General features: G+C 46.2%; 1 protein-coding gene across 2 annotated transcripts; it reads left to right on the top strand.

Annotated features, from left to right (window-relative positions):
- The first annotated feature begins 962 nt into the window (after window positions 1-962).
- LOC133159472 (activin receptor type-1-like) lies at window positions 963-17,949 on the top strand. 2 transcript variants are annotated; one of them, XM_061286496.1, is made up of 12 exons: window positions 965-1,368; window positions 10,262-10,335; window positions 10,707-10,955; window positions 11,713-11,988; window positions 12,271-12,534; window positions 12,897-13,102; window positions 14,149-14,248; window positions 15,624-15,770; window positions 15,847-16,122; window positions 16,591-16,788; window positions 16,864-16,994; window positions 17,227-17,949. In XM_061286496.1, the coding sequence occupies exons 2-12, from the start codon at window positions 10,269-10,271 to the stop codon at window positions 17,359-17,361; spliced, it is 2,049 nt and encodes a 682-aa protein (XP_061142480.1). In that variant the 5' UTR covers window positions 965-1,368; window positions 10,262-10,268; the 3' UTR covers window positions 17,362-17,949. The 2 variants fall into 2 exon arrangements, with proteins under 2 accessions (XP_061142479.1, XP_061142480.1); XM_061286495.1 differs by having other exon boundaries at window positions 963-1,368; window positions 16,591-16,994.
- The last annotated feature ends 290 nt before the right edge of the window (window positions 17,950-18,239 follow it).

Below are 18,239 nucleotides of genomic sequence, written 5' to 3' on the forward strand. Positions count from 1 at the left end.
GTTGTCTCACACCATTTCACATCCACTTAAACTGCAGGCCAACAAAACACAACTGCATTTGTCATCTATAAGAAGCATGATGCCCTAAATTTAATCCATTTCTAGAGTGGTTTGGATAAACACGATAACAAAGGGCACATTTTAACAATCTTCACAGTCACATTGGTATACTTTGAGAATAACAGAGACTTAAATCATGCAACCTAACGACTCATTTCAGTTTGTTTTAAAAAGTGCAAATCACTTAGTTTACTTTGTTGTTTTTCATCTGTTATATGTGATCAGTTTCGTGTTATTAGTTCATACCAACTTTATTTCTATATACTAATTTTAATTTGTAATCGGTAATTTATTATGTGCTACCCGGCTCGGTGACGCCTTGGGTAGCACGTCCGCCTCACAGTTAGGAGGGTGCGGGTTCGATTCCACCTCCGGCCCTCCCTGTGTGGAGTTTGCATGTTCTCCCCGGGCCCGCGTGGGTTTTCTCCGGGAACTCCGGTTTCCTCCCACATCCCCAAAACATGCTTGGTAGGTCGATTGAGCACTCTAAATTGTCCCTAGGTGTGAGTACGAGTGCGAATGGTTGTTTGTCTCTGTGTGCCCTGCGATTGGCTGGCAACCAGTTCAGGGTGTCCCCCGCCTACTGCTCGTTGACGGCTGGGATAGGCTCCAGCACACCCGCGACCCCCGTGGGGACTGAGCGGTTCAGAAAATGGATGGATGGATGGCTGGAATAATTTATTATCGTGGTAATACAACTCCCTTACCTTTGATTCGAATTCATTATTTACATTTAATCTTTAAGTTCAGTTCGGTTTTAAATGTTTAGGTAAAACTTTTGCTTTTATTTCGAAAACGTTCGTGCAGAACAAGTTCTTTTACTTCGAAAGTTTTTTTTAACAGAAGTCATCCGTGCTCTCTCGCTGCGCATTGTGGGTAACCGAGTCTTTAGCTAACTTCCTGTTTGAGTCGCTCTTACCGTGTCCCCCGTCCTCTCCTTTCCTCCTCCTCTTCCCACTCCCCCCTCCCTCCCTTGCCGCCTTCGTGCTATGTGACTTGAGAACTCCAGACGACTGCAACGTGAGAGGCTAATTGCGTTTTAAATACAAAACAAAAATTGTCCGTTGTTTATCCCTTCTACACCGGAGAAGCGAGGTGAAAAGTGAATTTGACGAAACCGGAGCGAGCGAGTGGACGTGGTTGTGGCGGTTGCGGGAGGGGGGGAAATGTTGGCGCCGCGTCGCCGCCGCAGCGTCTCGGACTTGGGCAAACAGACTGGCTATTGTCGCTAAACGGCTCCAAGAGATGGACGCCTTGGTCCGTTCGACAACCCCCTTTTGAAGCACTTTGAGACAAAGCTCCAACGAGGTGAGTACCCCAATGTCGTAGTTTGAGATTATAATTTCCACGTTTGTATGTGGGTGGGAAGTTTTCGGGAAAAGCTTTTTTATTTTATTTTGCCTTACAGAAAGCCTGCATAAACGCAAAGCTTGTTGTCGCGTACACACGAACACGACTCGGCATGTTTTTATTTTTTCCCACATATTTTGAATGAACACCTCAGGCCAAACAACTTAGAAAAACAAGTCTGCTTCATTTGCAGCGTTCTCATTCCATAATGCGGCTTTTTAAAGTTGGCAACAAGTTGTGACTCGCGAGTGCATTGTCATGCAAGCAGATCTCTTTGGGAGGGTCGTTTCTGCGTGATCGTGTGCGTGTGTGTCATCCCACGCTGAGCACTTTTTTCTTTTACATCACAATCGCACAGACCTGCAGGGATGGGGGTTACACCACACTTGGCTCCTCCTATAGATGAAAAATGAATTGATAGGATGTATTTTTGGAGCACAGACCTCATGCATTTTCAACAGGGGTTCCCAACATACCAAAACATCTACAATGCCCTGATTTCTGATGAAAAAGAAAAAAACATGAGGAAGATGCAGGGTGGGGAAACAACCTCAGACTAAGCTCCTGTCGGCAGCACACATTGTGCCAGTTAATCGGTGATCCTAACCAAAATAATCGTAATTCATAAAGAAAAAATCCTCAAATTGTACTAATAATATAAAGCCTTAATTGGCAAAGGTTTTGGAACATACAACGTCCAAAATTGACCTACCACAGATGCAACTATTAATCAAGTAATTGACAAATTAGTAAATTGAATTAATGACATTTGTTTGAGTTAAATCCTCAGGATTTTCCTGATCTGGTTGCCGAGCAATGTCATACCCTATAAAGAAATAAACCACCATTCATCTTCCCATATTAGCTGTCATCGCTAAAGCTTGAGGAAACCAGGATTGGCATGTAGACCCACTGACGAGGACTTCATTTGGGAAGCATTGATTCTCACTGCGACCGTTCCCAGATAATTGCGCTGCTTAAAAGACGTGCGAACGTCTCACACCCACCGAAGTGCTTGAATTATCTGGTAGCATCATTGCGTCAGCGCGCACCCCCTCCTCTGCCAGCCACCTTCTCGACCTCGGCCAGACAAACACATTAATCAAGTATGTCTGGGGATTACTTGATTGTGTTCATACTTGATTACACATCTGATGTAGTGCTTTTAAGTCTCTGCCAAACAATGTGGATGAGACACTCAAGATCTTTGAAGCTATATTTGAGGGACAACATGTCATCAGTAATGGCTTTGGCTTAAGCGTCGGCCATTTTTTCCCACTTTTAGCCGTTATTTTTTTGGGGGGATCAATTTTTAGTACTTTGTCAGTTGGAGTTTTACGTCGACTGAGCTGACATGATACGCGTCGTCACTCATTGGTTTAGCTTTTTGTTATTGCCTCCTTGCATCATTTAAAGCAAAAACTGATTAGCTTAAGAGGTATCCAGTTAACATTTTGGAGACCCCAAACCAGATCCAGAGTGCCAGACAATACAAAGAAAAGTAAAAGTTGAAACAAAAGATGCTAGCTAGTTATCTAGCTGTCTTTTCTAGCTAGCTAGACAAAAAATCCTCCTTCGACTTCATCAATGGTTTCTTGCGTCTTCGATGAGTTCAACAAGTCGCTGTTTGGTCGCTTCCCATGAACCATTTGAATAGCGGTTGGCCCCAAGCAAGACATGTGGTACTTTGACGTTCAAAGGAATCATCAGCCAGAGGCCCTCACAATCAAGGTGTCTTTATAAAAAAATATTTATCTAAGGTGCACAGTTAAATTTCCAGTTCATATGCATATGTGAACCACCACAAAGAAAAACCCAGATGTTTGAATAGCGTCTTGGTCTTGATGGCCTTCTTCTCACTCTCCCCTGTGAGCTTTCTGAAAATATCTATTGTTCGCAATTAAATCAGCTTCTTTTTTTTCCCAACAAAAGAAATCAGCCCCAGACGTTGACTATTTTGCTTGGTTGATGATCCGCGGACAACAACTTAATAGTCTGCCGCTTGCCGTCTGGGCTCCTCGGCTCGCTGAACGTGAGCCGATGCTAGTCTGATAGCAGGACGTCTGACGGGCTGGGCCGGGCCTGCCAACTAGTCAGACAGGTACCCAGACAATGGAGGAGGGAGGACAGGTTGTTTTCACAGATCCCTGGTTTTGAAATGCTTCCTTTGGTCTGATTGTAGATAGCAAATTAGCGCTAGGCGGAGTTTGGGTTCAGACGTATAAGATCGTAATTAAATCCTTTAACTACCACAAGTAGAGTGCAGTGTCAGATAGGAACAATGTGCTAATGCTGGTTGGCGGGGGTGGAGTGGCCGGATCCAGAAACCAGAGAATGGTGGGGGTTGGGGTTCTGCCTGCGCATGTGTGAAATCAGGTTACAGACTTTGTCATTAAGAAGGGAAGCGCAGTTATGAGACCAAGATAGACTTCAAGTCTACGCAAGAGTCTGGAGCTCATCGCTCTTCCACGTCAGTGTGTAGGAGAAGGAGGAGAGACAACCTTTTTTGGATTGGAAGCCTCGCAAGCATCTGGCCGTTGTTTACATTCTGTTTGTGTATAAGCTAGATGCTGACTCTGCAGAAAGTTTGCTTCGCGTCAGTGCCGGCTGGCATTAGACGAGGAGCGTGGAAACGCATGTGGGTTGAATTGGCTGCACTGTCCAGCTTTTTTTTTTTTAACAATAGAAGCCTTCTGTCCTCCAGTGGTTTTTTTTTCCAATATAATTTTAGCCCAAACACATTGCATCAGCCTGAGCTGTCTCGTCGTGCCGCAGTCTTGACAATCAAAGTTGAGAAGCATTGGGGGAGGGGGGTGCGAGGAGGGGGGTGCACGGAGATAAAGAGAATCTTCCTCCCCAGTCTGGTCTTGTTTGACTATCTGTCCCTCTGCCGGTGGCTTCGCACAGGGTTATTGATCGTCTCGGTTTCTGTGTTCTTAAATGTGGATAAAGAGCGGCGGGGGAAGGGGGAGCCGAGAGGAGACTGTCTGCTACGAAGCACTCCAACGTGGATCTGCAGTGCCTTTGGCTCCTCTGGTCTGCACATGAGACACTCCGGGAAGGCTGGCTTTGTGCGTTTGTCCTCTCGCTCAGCTTCTAAGAGGCAGCGTGCATGTCTTTGCCCACTTGTTCCATCCCTCTGATTACATTTACAGACCAGAGAAGTCAAGCACTTGGCTTCACTTATCAGATCACTATTTGATAAGTTGGGAGCTTTGGTATGAGTGGTCTGGGATTGGCTGGAGGACCGGTCCAGATGGGAAAATTCGGAGAATATTTTAGGTATGAGTTGTGGCGATTTTCCGCGAGCATACCGTGTAGCGCAGTCGAGGTTAGCCAATTAATCGACACTCATTTTAATAATCGTGTTTAGAGCCATTGTTTAGCTTGAAATGGTTTGAACCAGGGCTATGGACTCAGTCGGATTTTTGCTCCGAGTCCGGCCTCTTGGCCATGAGTCAGAGTCCGGCTGTCTATTTTTTCTGTTAATTCATGTGACTGCTTAGTCTTTATTCAAGGCTAATTTAGATCAAAATCTAAATAATTACAACAGTTTTGTAATGGCTTTGTCTTTATTAAATATATAAACGAATACAATAAACAGATACTTTCAAGTTTTAATCATTAATTACACCATTACAGCTCAGACATTTATCTAAACACAAATAATTAGTGACGACCCCTTATTTGGAAAGCGGAAAACCCATGTCGTATTGCGTCAGCACTATGTTGTTTTCAATAAAACCATGAAGAACTCACGTTTGCGTCAGTCAATTTTAATTTTTATAAAGGATTATTCTCATTTGATGCTATCCGCGTTCTGCCATTGAAGCGGGGTGCATTCAAAGACCAGTTGTATAGACGGAACACTCATTCACTTCACCAAAACGCAACAATATAATTACGTGAGCTCACAATTTTTATCCCCCCTCCCCACCATCTGTCACTTTGCTTGGGACAAAAGGAGCCTTCAGAACTGAAATTTTGTCTCAATTATTCATTCAAATCAATTCACTCAAATCATTCTCGTTATGAAAGATTTGATCACAAAACGTTTCCGTCTGTACGACTGGTTTTTGAATGCACCCCGCTTCAATGGGAGAACGCGGATACATTTAAAGACATCAAATGAGAATAATATTTTCTAAAAATTAAAATTGACTGACGGAAACGTGGGTTCTTCATGTTTTTATTGAAAACAACACAGTGCTGACGCCGTACGACATCGGTTTTTCGCTATAATTCGGTATAATTCGAGGTAGTCCACGCTCACCCAAAGTTAAGGTTTCATGGGAATATTATTGTCATAATTGTCTGGACCATATATGATAATTGTTTAATGGTAGTTATTGATAGATCTTGAAGATGTCAAGTTATAGGTGCATATAGCAAGTTCATTGTAAGAGGGGAAGAGATGTTGTGTATTTTGGGCTAACTCAAATTCCATAGTAGAAAACCCCCGGAAATGGGATGGGCGCATTCTGTGTTGTTGTGGTACGCCCTGTGAACGCACTGTGAGTAAGGAATAAAGCAGTTATCATTCACGTCGTTGTCCGACCTATTCTTGTTATCTAAGAACCTGGGAAATAGTAAGGATATAACATATATCACGGGTCATCACGACGAGTTTGGTGGAGTTTTTACTGCTTCTTCCAACTCCTACCGCGCTGACTGTAACCTGACACTCTCTGGCTGCGTCTTGCCTCTTTTTTATTTTTTTATTATCGGACTCGATGGACTCGGTCAAAATCAGCACTGAGTCCGAGTCCGGCAAAAATGACCGAGTCCCAACCGAGTGCACAGCCCTGGTTTGAACCCTCTGTTTTCAGTTTCTCAACAGTAATTATGATTTCTGTAGTCCTTTGTGAAGCAAACCGTTTAGATTACGTTAAATCCCAATTTGCTAAAAAACAAAATCAGATTCAGGCGAGTCAGCACGTTTTGAGTCCCATGTTTGATATTGACGCTTTAAAACTGAACTTGAAGTCATCACTTGCAACCATCTTTGGCTAACTGTTGCACTCCAGTCCATTCGGAGTGTTACGAGCATGTGAAAGTCAAAGGTCAGGGCGTAAAGTAAATAAAAGCTGTAAAACTATTAGATGTTGTGACAAGCTCAGGAGCTACAACGACCCAGTAGACTTTTTTAGCTCAGGAATTCTGGGCCGTAAAAGCCCGCTTTGCGCCGTTGACACTTTTATCGTTTTGTCGCATGCTCGTTTGCCGGGCGGCTGATTATCAACGCAGCGGTCAAGGGGTTGCCTGGTGGGAACCCCCCCAAATCCCCCCCGCCCTCTGTTCTTCAGTCCTTTCCTTAGTTTCCCTCCTCGACAAGGAGACGTTTTGCCAAAAGGTTGCGCCGGAACACAAATCAAGGCGAGGTTTGCTTTTGAGAAGAGCGGCGCTCCAGGCCAGGGAGCTCGGCAAAACGTTCTTTTTGGAGTGTTTGTGCATTCCTTCGCCGGCAAAGATTGCAAAAGGCCGTAAAGAGCGTGTTTGAATTGGCGCTTGAAAATGTTTTGATGGCCGTGTGAAAAGTCCAGCTGCCGTGGCGACCACAGCTCGTTAACGGCGTCTTAATCACCGCACCGTATAACCTTTCGATCCGTCTCAAACGACTTTGCGCGTCAGCGAGCTGAGAACCACTAAAAAAAAAAAAAACTTACCGCCACATTTTAAAATTGCTTTGCCAATGTAAACGACGCGAGCGGGATGGAAAACTCATATGATGACATTCCGCACGTTGCAAAAAAGAAGCAGCTGCTAAGATACTGCCAGGCCTCGGACGGACTGGGCTTATTCCAAAATCCTTTCCAGGGCCCCGCATAAGGAGCCCTTTTATCCCTATTTGATGAGGCCTTCGTCCAAAAGGTTAATGAGCTTTGCTTGACTTCTTTAGCCACGTTTCTCTCACGCACACAATCGCAGCGGAGGGTCAACGTGGTCATTAGCTAAGTCCAAGTTGCTAGTCAGATACCCTTTTGGACCCAGCGCCGATTTTTCTATTTCAGCCAATTTGGGTCACTTTAAACCAGGGGGTGTCAAGCGGTGGTCAGCGCCCATCTAGTGGTGTGTGGCGGTATTGCAGATGGTCCGCAAAATCGGAAATTAAAAATAATTATCATTTTTTTAAAAATAAAATGGATTTATTATGTAGATTTGATTTACTTTCTAGCTAATTTTTGTGAATCAGTTTCAAAAGTTGAGTAATGGCAACAAATGATCTCAATGTTTAAACATTTTGGACGTAGAAGCAGCTGGACGAGTTTGATGGAACAGATTCTTCCGCTGCCGAGAATCGTAATTGAGCGTGCGTCAGCCAGAGGTCCCGACGTCCGTGAGCTCATTTCCACACGGGCCAATCTTGACAGCCTGCCAGTCAAGATCCCCCGGTTGCCGCATTGTGACCGAGCAACTGTTCCCGTTCGGCGTTGCGAAGCGGTGACCTCGCAGGACTGCTGAGTTCTCATTATGTTTTAGCGTGGCCGCCAGCCAGAAAAGCAAAGCGCCACAACACTCAGTATCTTCTCGCGTTGGAGACGCGAGGTGACCTAGATGGCGCTGCCCGGAAGGACATGCTTAAATAGGTTGGCGGGTGTCGGCGCGGATAATTTATCGTTTCGCCGTCGTCGCGGGCTCGACTGTTCGCCATCCGTCTGTGCACGTCGGTCCGCCGTCTGAATCTCCTCGCTGCAGTTTGCTGCAGTTTCCTCGCCGGACGGCTTTTTTTGTTTGTGCCATGCTGACTGTGCCAGGCTGCCAGCTCCGACGTAGATTGCGCCTCTTGTCTCCCCTCTTTTTTTCTTTGCCAGCATGATGACTCAGCAGCTCCTGCAGGGCGTCCAATCCAGCATCCCGACCCCTCCCAAACTCACTGCAACTTCCATCGCTCGTCATTCCCTCCATTTTGCCGGTCTTGCATACATAACCTAGCATCTATTTTCGCTTTCAAAATATCACTTTGGAGTATTTCAATCTACCACTTGATGTGGGATGACTTGGAAAGGGCCTTCCTGCCTTCCGTAGGGAACATTGAAAAACCTGCAAGCGCTCAACAGGAGTCAAAGCAAACACATTTTACACACTGGCAATAAAAATGTCTTTCTGCTCATCCTTTGTACTCTTCAATCTGTAGCCAAACATGTTAAAAAAAAAGTTTTCAATGTTGTTATCGCTTTCCGAGTGTCCATTTGATGCCTCTCTTAAAATAACATCTTGTTTGGAATAAACATCCAATTGTCTGATCTGAATCTTCAACGGCGTCGACATTTTTTTTCCGGCAGGTTCCCTCCGGCGGGTTTCTGCTCGGTAACGATGAAAGACGCGTCGACGGGAACACACCCACGGCTTCCCCGTCACATTTTCAACACAGCCCGACCGGAGAACTCAATAATAGACGTCTCCGCACGCGTACGCGAAACCCGAGAGCGTAGCAACATGCTAACTCATTGAAAAAGAGCTATTGTATTCTCAATGCTCCATTGTTTTTTTTCCCCTTTGCGAAATGTGAAGCAAAAGCGCAGCAAATCATTGACGTGCGCTAATCAAGGCCCTTTAGTGACGCCTGCGGCGTTTTGTTCACTTAGCTGAGTGAGGTGAGTTCCAGATGGATCAGCTGTGAGTGAGTCACTATTCGCCGCATGGCCATGACGCGTCCCAATTCTGAAAATCCCAACATTAAAACCTGCCATCGCCCCATGAGCCTTACAAAATACTTGCCAGACATTGTCGAGTGTGAAATCTCACACCCCCGTCTCGCTTTGTGGAATGCCCTGACACGTGAGCACCAGGCGGCCCGGCCCGCCTTGTTACAGCTCGTATAATACCACCCAAAAGAAAATGCAGCTTTTACTGACAGCAGGAAAAGACGCAATGATGCGACATATAACAATCAAAATGGAAATATTCATGATGACGTTTGACATGATTGCAGCGCCAGACAGCCGTCACAAACGTGTCCCCCCTCCCACCCCGGTTACTGACACCAGACACCTCTTTGTCCCACCTCCCCCCCTCCCTGTGCGGCTGCTCCCAATTCTCTGCCCCTCCTCTGACCCACTGTCCCCCTGTTGCCCCCTGGCTATACCTCGCTTTACACCTCCCCATTGAGAACCCCCCCCGGTCAGACCGATTATCCGCGTTTTGTACTCTGATTAAAGGAGCAGCATGTGGCCTGCGCGAGTGGTCCACTGTTAGCTAAGCTAATGTTAACATGACGTACTTAATCATTTATGTCTGGGAGGTTGCTGCAAAAGCTTGGAGCAGGTGGGTTTTGTATTGTGTCATTACAAAAATGTTTTGAGAGAAAGGGTTGCGACGTGGAGCGGAAGGAGGAACAAACAAGTGTCTGCCCGCCCGCTGTCTGCCGACGTTACTACAGCCGCATTAAAAATTGAAGGATTAGACAGTCTGCAGCCCTCCAAAGAGGACAGACACTATTTGGGCACCCACGCTAATTCTCCCCACAGTGCTCGCCTCATCCTCTCACGTCTGTCTGCCCCCCCCTACACACACACACACCCACACTCACACCCGTCCCTCCAACACACATGCATCAACACACACACTTATGCACCAGGACCCAGGCAGCCAATAAGCAAGCACCAGTCTCCCCATTGCTTGCCACTCATGCCTTGTTGCCAGGACAACAGCAAGGCACGAGTCCCACTTTACATTTTCGAAACTTGGTTTTGACTCTTGCCGGAAAAAACACCAGAGCGCGTCCTGCTGCAAATTGCCTGTCGAAAGTGACGCTTCCTGACACCGTCTTGTCACGAGGCCTCCGAAAATGTTCTCGTGTATTTCGGACACCATTAGTAAAGGTTGTGTTTGTGTCTCCCCAAACATGCAGGTCGAAAATGACAGCCGGCCACATGTTTCTTTTGATTGTGATCCTTTTGGTCCCTCTCTGCACAAGCTTGGAAGGTAAGGATGTCCCCTCTCCTCTTTTACAGTTTTTCATTGAAGGAGCCGAGGGGAGGGGGGGGGGCTTCTGGATTAACGGGCATGATCCCCTTGCATTTAGCTAACTATAGACACTGGGTTTGTCAGTCAAAACACAGAGGCAGCCTCCGTGTCTGTCTGAGTGGCCCTCGAGCAGCTTGCATGCACAGACTGATCATTCAAGCACGTCCCCCCCCCCCCCCCCCCTTCTCCCGCCCGGCTTCGTCTAATCCGCTATCTCGTAGTTATTTTCGACAACTGCAGCGATACGCACATTTCCGATACGGGGAAAACAGTGGGGTTTTTTTTCTGTCAAAGCCAATGAAACAATAAAATGTCTGTCGTCCGTACAGCCGAAGGCGACACCAGGCGCTCGCAGTGCTTGTGCGACGGGTCGTCCTGCGGCGGAGGCGACCGCTGTTTTGGCCTGCGGTGCTTCACCTCGATGTCCTTGCTCAACGGGACTCGGGAGTTGCGGAAGGGATGCATTGTGGGTAGTGAAGAAGGAAAGTGTGCTACGCCGCCGACTCCCGAGTTGGTGGTGGAGTGCTGCTACGGAGATCTGTGCAACATGAACCTGTCTCTGCAGCAGCATGTTAAAGGTGAGCTGGAAAATTGCATCTGATTGTTCGGCCAATAGTAGATCGACCGAAATCGGCTAAAAGATTCATGTCATGACATTTGACAGATTTTTACTGCCAAAATGATCTAAAACAGTCCGCCTTTAACTTTACTGTGGTAAGTTATGAGGCACCAAAAAAAATCATTGATTCATTTATTTTTAAATTAATCAGCCGATTAATCGGTGATCGGAACGTTACAAAACAATTGAAGGATGCCTGGGCCGCTTTGTCTCTTATTTTGAACACTTTCGCTTTCTGTCCAAGGTGACACAGCAAATAGTTCAGTTTTTCCTTTTTCTGGGGTGGCCCTTAGCCCCTCATCCACTAGAGTAGAGCCACCCCTGCCCGGCGAAGACTTCCCTATTTGAAACCAAAATAAGGCTAATTGCAGGATTGAAGTTATTCATGTGCTCACAAACCAGACCTTGACTCAGACAGAAGAAAATGGAGAAAAAGACTGAATTATCTGTATGATATCTTTGCAGAATTATCTGTATTCATGAAGTTGTGAATAGTGAATAGGCAGGCGGGCGGGCGGGCGGGGGCTCACTGTAATAAAATAGCTGTAATCCGTTGAGACGTCCAATGTGGGTGTTTGCGTTTTAAATAGAAAAGTATCTCCGGTAAAAAGCGCCGATCCCTTGTCATGTCTAATTGAATGCCGGTTAGGATAATAGAAGAGTGATGATATTGCGCTAATGGCCGCTCTGACTTTCTCTCGGCTCGCGCCCATCAGACGCGGAAGCGTCTGCCGGCAGACCGGCCCTCCGGGAGCAGGAGTGCGTATGCGAGGGCGCCGCCTGCCAGCCCCATCGGCGCTGCGCCGGCCAACATTGTTTCTCCTCGCTCACGGTGGAGGACGGCGGCGCCACCTTCCAACAGAAGGGCTGCCTGAGGGATGACGACGTGGGCCGGGCCACCTGCGCTGAGCCGCCCTCGCCGGCCCGCGTCGTCAAGTGCTGCCAAGGCCATCTGTGCAACATGAACGTCACGCTGCAAGCTCTGGGGAAAGGTACCTTTCATTTATTACAGTGGTTATGATTAAATAAGCACTTGTAAAATATTTTGTTTAGATAAAATAATTGAATTTTCATAAATTGCATTTTTTATAATTAAATTATTAATAGTTAAATATTATAATAAAAATATATAATTAAACAATCACGTGTAAAATATTTTGTTTTCATAAAATAAATTGGATTTTTTTTTTAAATTGCATAATTTATAGTTAAAATGAAATAAATATTGGTAAATTTAACGTATTTGAACAAACCCTGCATGAATTTTTCTCCAGAGGAAGTGAAGCCCCTGGCCAAAGAGAAGCACGAGTGCGTGTGCGAGGGCAGCTCGTGCGCCACGGGGAACCGCTGCATGGGGAGCCAGTGTTTCTCCTCCCTGACCGTCAACGGCGGCTCTCTGATGTACCAGAAAGGTTGCTTTAATGTCTACGAGCAGAGCACCATGACCTGCAAGACGCCGCCTTCCAGAGACCAGATTGTGGAATGCTGCTTCGGCCACCTGTGCAACCTCAACAGCATCGTCCAGCTTCCCATCAAAGGTGTTCTACTACGTTTCTCGCGACATGAGGAAAAATATAGCACGGGAGCAAAATGATGGAGACCCTGAGTAGTGGGGGGTGGGGGGGGGGCTTGACATATTACTTAGTCATGCCCCCCACACTGTCTTGTCTGCTTGCTGACATTATCTTGAGGCTAGAAGACACCTGGGGAGTGTGAGCGAGACAGAGAGCTAAATTCAGCTCGACGGTGTCCTGCTGTCTTCCTCCCACGGCGCACGAGATGAGCTTCACTTGATAGCTCACTTCATGCAACTAAGATTAGTGTGATGCTGTGGAAAAGCCCTGCAGTCACTCCTTTCATGTTGTTTAATTCAAATTTTTCTTCTCCCCCCTCCCGGCAGCCGACGAGCTCTCCAACTACAGCGTGACCATGCTAGCCGTCGTCATCGTGGCGCCCATCCTGGTTCTGATCGTCCTGTCGGCCATCGCCATCCTGGTGTTCCGACGCATCTACCACAACCAAATGGAGAGATTGACATCACGGGATGCCGAATACGGAACCATCGACGGTCTCATTGCGTCCAACGTGGGGGAGAGCACGCTGGCGGTGAGTCGCAATGACGCGTCCATGTGGAGTAATATTTTCAATCCCTCATGTTTATAAAATTCCAGCACAAGATTAAAACATAGATTAAGCTGTGTTGTGCAACAACCCCAGTCTTGTTTGTGTACGCCGACTTGAGAGAGAGACTCTCTGTTCTCGGTGAGAAAAGCCCCATTCGACGCTTGTTTTCCTTTTCGGGGTCATTTTTACTGTCTGCGCTCGGAATGTTCTCTCCCAGCCGGCAAATTGGGAGCTTTAGCACAGCGCCGTTTATGTTTTGAGGTTTCACTAAACGGATCCAGAGTTTAGGCGGAGTCATGCGGTCGCACAGGCCGGCGCTTTCACCCCCCTTGTCCCGTAACTTTGTCTCCTTCTTTCACAGCCAAATAAAGAGCGCGCTAATAAACATCTTGCCAATGTGCCAACAAGTTGCGATAATAAACTATTATTATTCATCATCTCCCTCACTAACATCTGCACGTATTGATTCACATCGTTGAATGCGGACAACTCCCATTTCCACTTTTTAATTTAACTCGTATCTTGCAATACCATCATGAGCCAAACCATTATTATTTAGAGCCTATAAACGATTTTATTTTACAGCCACAATCTTCCGTCTTGTAATTCCAGTTGACTCGCAGACAGCGCATCCATGATAAATCTGTTAATACGAGGCATCGGCCTCCCATGTTGTATTCTTTCTTCCCTCTTTGTCTCCTGCTTTAGTTTGTCTTCAGCTGCCGACTCAGCACTGCCCTCCCATGGCGGTGCCGGGGACTACATATGTCTTGTTGCACAGCTAAAAATAAAAGGCTTAGCAGAGTCTCGCCTTGTTTTGCAGCTTGGCCCGGGGATTAGTTGGAATGTCCAGCAGCCACAACATTTGAAAGAAAGAAAAAAAGAAGCTGAGGGTGTACTTCTCTTGTATTTACAATAGAGGGCGCCTTCTGTTCACACGCATACGTCTTCTGACTTCCCATTTAACCTCTTACTCAAATCTCTTCTTTTCTCTCAATTTATGATGCCTTTTTTTTTTTCATTCCCAGGATCTTCTTGATCACTCGTGCACTTCGGGAAGCGGCTCCGGCCTTCCGTTCCTGGTTCAGAGGACGGTGGCTCGACAAATCACTCTCAACGAGTGTGTGGGTGAGTGTCCCCCCCACTCCAAGCGAGCAAGTATTGTTATTGACATTAGGTCTGCGCCAGAATGTGCAGCCCCGCTCATTCATTTTAATGAGACCTTCGTCTCGAGGGGGGCTCGCCACACACACACACACACACACACACACACACACACACGAAAAAGTACAAGAGAAGCCTCACAACTGTTAAAAAATCGATAATGGATCTGCTTTTTGCCCGCAGAAGTCCCCCATACATTTTTTCCCCCAAGGTTTAAATCTCCATAAAAAGGAACAAACTGTGCATCTCAAACAATTCTAAACGCGCCATCTGCTTCTTACATGCATCAAAATCGCACGGCTTGCAACAGGAACAAAGGCCAATGTCTGGGTGACAGGCCACTGTTGTTGTTGCAATGATGAGTAAAAGAAGCAGAAATCAACCGCTGAAGAAATACGACCCCCCGACACCCTCCATCTTGAACATTATTGTCTCACAGCTGACGCGGTTGGATTTGCTCAGCAGAGTTAAAGGACGCACGTACCCCGGGCATGGTTATTGCCTTCTTGGAAGTCATAAAACACATCAAGAGCACATCAAATTAGGGCCGGGCATTCGAATCGACATTGCAGTGTATTAGAATGTCATTTCCTAAAGCACAAAAGTTATTATAGGGGGGGAAAAAGCATTTTTTTGTTATGTACATGTAGTACTAAAACTGACCTGTGAGAGGCACCATGGTGCATAAAAGCCCTTTTTTACCTACCGTTTTTTTCCATGTATAATGCGCAAGATTTAACAAATTTATTGTCCTAAAATCTTGGGTGCGCATTATACATGGATACAGAAAAAAATATATATATATATATTTTTTTTTACTCCGGATATGATACGGAGGCCGCCATTACAGATGCGCTTTCTTCTCTGCTGTTCACTTCAAACACACTCCATACGAACACAATGCTCTCGTATCAGACGCTTGCTCGATCACCTGCTCGTTTGCTGTCACAATGTACCCTACACAAATCCGAAACAATTCTTCGCTATCGAGTTTGCTAGCGCATGCGCAGTGATACTGACCGGCAGAATAACATCCGGTTGTTCCCAAAGATGATCTTTTTTCTGAAATAATTTTACGTTTACGGACTTAAGTAGGAGTCAAAATTTGGGTGCGTTCTATACATGGGTACAGGCTTTTTTCCAGCATCGACATGCCATTTTTAGGGTGCGTATTAGACATGGGGGCGCATTATGTATACATGGAAAAAAACGGTACCAAACAAAATACATTTTTATACTGTCTTCCATTTTTATTCATCTACAAACCCATAAAAATCGAAACTGAATTAAACCAGAGAGCCAACATCATTTCCTAATTTCCATTTTTGGCTCATGCCAGGCAAGGGCCGTTACGGCGAAGTGTGGCGAGGCCATTGGCAAGGAGAGAGCGTTGCCGTGAAGATCTTCTCGTCCCGAGATGAGAAGTCCTGGTTCCGAGAAACCGAGATCTATAACACGGTGCTGCTGAGACACGAAAACATCCTTGGTAGGTCGCCGATGACAATCATCCATCAACCCTGCTCGACCGTCTTGAACACTTCTTGTGTTCTCCTCCCCTCCAGGCTTCATCGCCTCCGACATGACGTCCCGCAACTCCAGCACGCAGCTTTGGCTCATCACCCACTACCACGAGATGGGCTCCCTGTACGACTACCTGCAGCTGAGCACGCTGGACGCGTGCGGCTGCCTGCGCATGGCGCTCTCCATCGCCAGCGGCCTGGCCCATCTCCACGTGGAGATCTTCGGTACCCAGGGCAAGCCGGCCATCGCCCACCGGGACCTCAAGAGCAAGAACATCCTGGTGAAAATAAACGGCCAGTGTTGCATCGCCGACCTCGGTAAGAAGAAGACTTTTTTCTTCTATTTCAAGGTCTCCATTTGTTTATTTGATGAGTCTGAAAGAGTCTCAAATCCAAACTCACTGATCACATGACCATTTTAGCTTTGCGATGTTGCTCTGACTCAGGACATTTTAACCTCCGAGGAGCCCGAGCTCCGATAACGTGATTTTGTTTACCTCGTGCAGCGAAGGAAATAAATCTAATGTGGTTCCTCTCGTCTTTCTGCTTAAGGCTCATTTGTTCCTAATTTAAGAGAAACAAGCAGCGCTTAATGTTCCTCCTGTGCTTTGGCTGTAAACACATTCGGAAGTGCACTTAATCTAACACCAATGTTCCATTTGTTCCATAAAGAAGCTCAGCAGGTTGATTTGTGATGAGCTCCTCCCACGTGAATGACATCAGATGATGGCAATCTGGGCGAGATGTTCTACATCCTGTTGACAAAAGCCGCTTGTTGTCTTCAAGGTTTGGCCGTCATGCATTTCCAAGACACCAACGAGCTGGATGTGGGAAACAATCCCAAAGTAGGCACCAAGCGCTACATGGCTCCCGAGGTGCTGGACGACTCCATCCAGATGGACTGCTTTGAGTCCTACAAGAGGGTGGACATCTGGGCCCTAGGCCTCGTTCTGTGGGAGATTGCCAGGAGGACGGTCAGCAATGGTGCGTCTTCTCGGTGTCCAGCAAGAACCACACGTTGCTTCATTTGTGAGAATCTCACACGTGCTCTCCCCATAGGCATCGTTGAGGACTACAAGCCTCCTTTCCACGACGTAGTTCCAAGCGATCCCAGTTTTGAGGATATGAAGAAAGTGGTCTGTGTGGACCAGCAGAGGCCCAACATACCCAACAGATGGTTCTCGGACTCGGTGAGTCATTCCAGAACACAAAAACACTCTCGTGATTAACCATGTTCTTTATTAATAAAACCTTCAAAATAAAGTGAGCTTGACCTATTTCTAAATGTTCAATGAAACTATAATTTCTTCGAAAAAGGTTTGCTTGATGCTAACATGTAATGTCAAACATCATAGACAGGCTAAATGATCTTAGCATAGATATTACAGTCATTAATATGACTATAATGTTTTTTTTCCCCAGACTTTAATCTCAATGGCAAAGCTGATGAAGGAGTGCTGGTACCAGAACCCGTCGGCCCGACTAACGGCGCTACGTATCAAAAAGACTTTGACAAAGATCAACAGCTCCGTTGACAAAATGAAAACAGACATTTAAGCATACCTGGCGCCCTGTCGCAGGCGCTACAGTACTTCCCGGATGAACACGCCCAGCCCCTTCAGCGTGCCCTTATAGCGGCACGGCCCTGTATTTATTTTCAAAGACACCTTTTGGCATCCAAAGATGGCTGAGCGAGCTCTTGGGAACCGGACGTTCAATATTAAGCAATCTGGGAGCTGGAGTTTTGCTGTTAACCTGGATGTTAGTGCTTTGGTTTTTGCGCCTGAGTTTGGAGAAGAGGTCGCATCGAGTTTTTTTTTTTTTTTCTTGGCTTTGTTTGTTAGCCTTGTTGTAAAAAAAAAGCGTCCATCACTCTTCCAATGTCAGCAGTCCTTCAAACAGGTGTATAGTTCTGAATCCCTTCCTTTTGTTTGTCTTAGTTGTGCACAACACAAGAATATCTGTTAGGTGATGCTGAGGTTAGCCATCTCCTTCGCCCTTAATGGAGGCCTGTACTCTTAAATTTGCCTTTATACTGTCTTAATGTGCATTGTCAAGTTCAAGAAGTCAAACTTCAACCTTTTTTTTTTTCGTTAACATTTTATATCGGCTAGTGGTTTCTATTAATTAAATAGAAAACAAGTATATGACCTGTCTGATTTGTCTTGACGCTTTGCTCATTTTGACTTTCACAAATGATTTCCCTCAATGTGTCACGAAAATCGAACATACAGAACTCAACGATGCGGGATGGAAGCTGAATCTGACAAGAGTTTCGAGGCCAGTAACGGCCAGCCGCCATCAACATATGCATCAGCAGCTGTTTGGACTTTTGACCGTCATCACATTCAGTGTCATTTAATCCATTATGCTCCCACACGCCTCGCTCAGAAAACCCCGTGCTCGCCTTTTCCGTCGGGCTCCTTTAGTGCGCG

The sequence above is a fragment of the Syngnathus typhle genome, linkage group LG9 (assembly GCF_033458585.1).
Source record: "Syngnathus typhle isolate RoL2023-S1 ecotype Sweden linkage group LG9, RoL_Styp_1.0, whole genome shotgun sequence".
NCBI lineage: Eukaryota > Metazoa > Chordata > Actinopteri > Syngnathiformes > Syngnathidae > Syngnathus > Syngnathus typhle.

Coding starts and splice junctions, on each gene's coding strand:
- LOC133159472 (XM_061286495.1), top strand. CDS start 10,269: ATGACAGCCGGCCACATGTTTCTTTTGATTGTGATCCTTTTGGTCCCT. Junction 16,123..16,590: donor GTGTTGCATCGCCGACCTCG/GTAAGAAGAAGA, acceptor GTTGTCTTCAAG/GTTTGGCCGTCATGCATTTC. Junction 16,995..17,226: donor ACAGATGGTTCTCGGACTCG/GTGAGTCATTCC, acceptor TTTTTTCCCCAG/ACTTTAATCTCAATGGCAAA.